General features: G+C 51.9%; 1 protein-coding gene across 1 annotated transcript; it reads left to right on the top strand.

Annotated features, from left to right (window-relative positions):
• Positions 1 to 991: 991 nt before the first annotated feature.
• Positions 992 to 1,588, top strand: LOC134434094 (olfactory receptor 14J1-like; the record flags this gene model as incomplete). Its single annotated transcript, XM_063182790.1, has 1 exon — positions 992 to 1,588. A coding segment is annotated over one exon (597 nt), but the record flags the coding sequence as incomplete, so codon positions are not given.
• Positions 1,589 to 1,938: the final 350 nt, after the last annotated feature.

Below are 1,938 nucleotides of genomic sequence, written 5' to 3'. Positions count from 1 at the left end.
TGCCCGGGCAGCTCTGGGCAGGGCAGCCTGGGAGGCTGGCAATGAGCCCACTCTCCTGACTCTGGGAAAGGCAGGAGCCACTTTGTGCGCCATGGATCCCTCTGCTCTCAGCTGTGTCTCCTGGCTGTCCAGGGTAACACAGGAGTGGATCTCAGAAAGGTGCAAGTCCAGGGCAGCTGGAACAGGAGAGAGGGACAGAGCAGCTCCCCTCAGTCTGCACGAAGCCTCAGACAATCCTCCTGCCTTGCTGGACAATCTGTTCTCCACAGATGCAACAGAATCTCACGTTCTGCCTTCTGTTGTCCCCATCCCTTCACACAGGCAGCTCCTCTGCCTTACTGGAAGATTTTTTGTCCAAGTCCAAACACCAGGACTGGACCCTGCCCTCACTGTTCCCCTGCACTGACTGGAGGTCAGGGCTGACTCCCAGGTGTCCTGCAGGCCAAGGTCCAGCTCCTCATACAACATTGGCCAGCAACAATCAGGGCTCCAGGAACAAAGGTGAAGGAAGGTCTCCTAGACATACACAAGGGAGAGGTGTTTAATTGTAGGAAAGGGTCTATGAGAAAAGGCTTTGATATTTCTGTGAGAAATCTCCGCTCGATTATCACTGACATTCTGTCTTTAAAAGGTGCCAATGTCCAGAGGCAGCAAAATGTCCAACAGCAGCTCCATCAGGCACTTTCTCCTGCTGGCATTGGCAGACACGCGGCAGCTGCAGCTCCTGCACTTCTGCCTCTTGCTGGGCATCACCCTGGCTGCCCTTCTGGGCAACGGCCTCATCATCAGCGCCGTAGCCTGCGGCTACCACCTGCACACGCCCATGTTCTTCTTCCTGCTCAACCTGGCCCTCGCTGACCTGGGCTCTATCTGCACCACTGTCCCCAAAGCCATGCACAATTCCCTCTGGGACACCAGGAACATCTCCTACTCAGGATGTGCTGCACAGCTCTTTTTCTTTATCTTCTTCATTTCAGCAGAGTATTTCCTCCTGACCATCATGTGCTACGACCGCTACGTGTCCATCTGCAAACCCCTGCACTATGAGACCCTCTTGGGCAGCAGAGCTTGTGCCCACATGGCAGCAGCTGCCTGGGCCAGTGCCTTGCTCTATACTTTGTTGAACACAGCCAATACATTTTCCCTGCCCCTGTGCCATGGCAATGCCCTGGGCCAATTCTTCTGTGAAATCCCACAGATCGTCAAGCTCTCCTGCTCACACTCCACCTTCAGAAAAATTTGGAATTCATTGCTTGGTGTCTGTTTAAGTTTTGGTTGTTTTGTGTTCATGGTTTTCTCCTATGTGCAGATCATCAGGGCTGTGCTGAGGATCCCCTCTGAGCAGGGACAGCACAAAGCCTTTTCCACCTGCCTCCCTCACCTGGCTGTGGTCTCCCTGTTCATCAGCACTGCCATTTTTGCCTACCTGAAGCCCCCTTCCATGTCCTCCCCATCCCTGGATCTGGCCCTTTCAGTTCTCTATTCAGTGGTGCCTCCAGCCTTGAACCCCCTCATCTACAGCCTGAGGAACCAGGAGCTCAAGGCTGCAGTGTGGACACGGATGATTGGAAAATTTCAGAAGCATTAAACTGGTTGATAATTACTGCAAATCACATATAATAAATGTAATCTATAATAGTTCTTGTTGTGGTTGTTGAGTTATTTTTCCTTTGTTTTAGATTTCAATAATGTTCACAAAGCAAGGTCATTGCTTCTGCCCTTCATCATTTGGTTTATCTCAACCTTCACTGTGGCCCAGTGTCAATGAGGAGTGGGTCTCTTGGTGGCTTTAAATTAATTGAAAGCTCTCCCAGCCAAGTTTTCACTAGAGATCTCCCTTTTGTTGCCTTCTCTGGAGCTGCAGCAGCAATGTCTGTGTGCAGAGCTGGGGGAAGATCAGTGCTGGCCCAGCAGCTGTGCCCAGCAGCAGCAGCACTT

Source organism: Melospiza melodia, unplaced genomic scaffold, assembly GCF_035770615.1.
Source record: "Melospiza melodia melodia isolate bMelMel2 unplaced genomic scaffold, bMelMel2.pri scaffold_32, whole genome shotgun sequence".
Taxonomy (NCBI): domain Eukaryota; kingdom Metazoa; phylum Chordata; class Aves; order Passeriformes; family Passerellidae; genus Melospiza; species Melospiza melodia.
The sequence above is the reverse complement of the archived record's forward strand: the minus strand, read 5'-3'. Positions and strand labels throughout refer to the sequence as shown.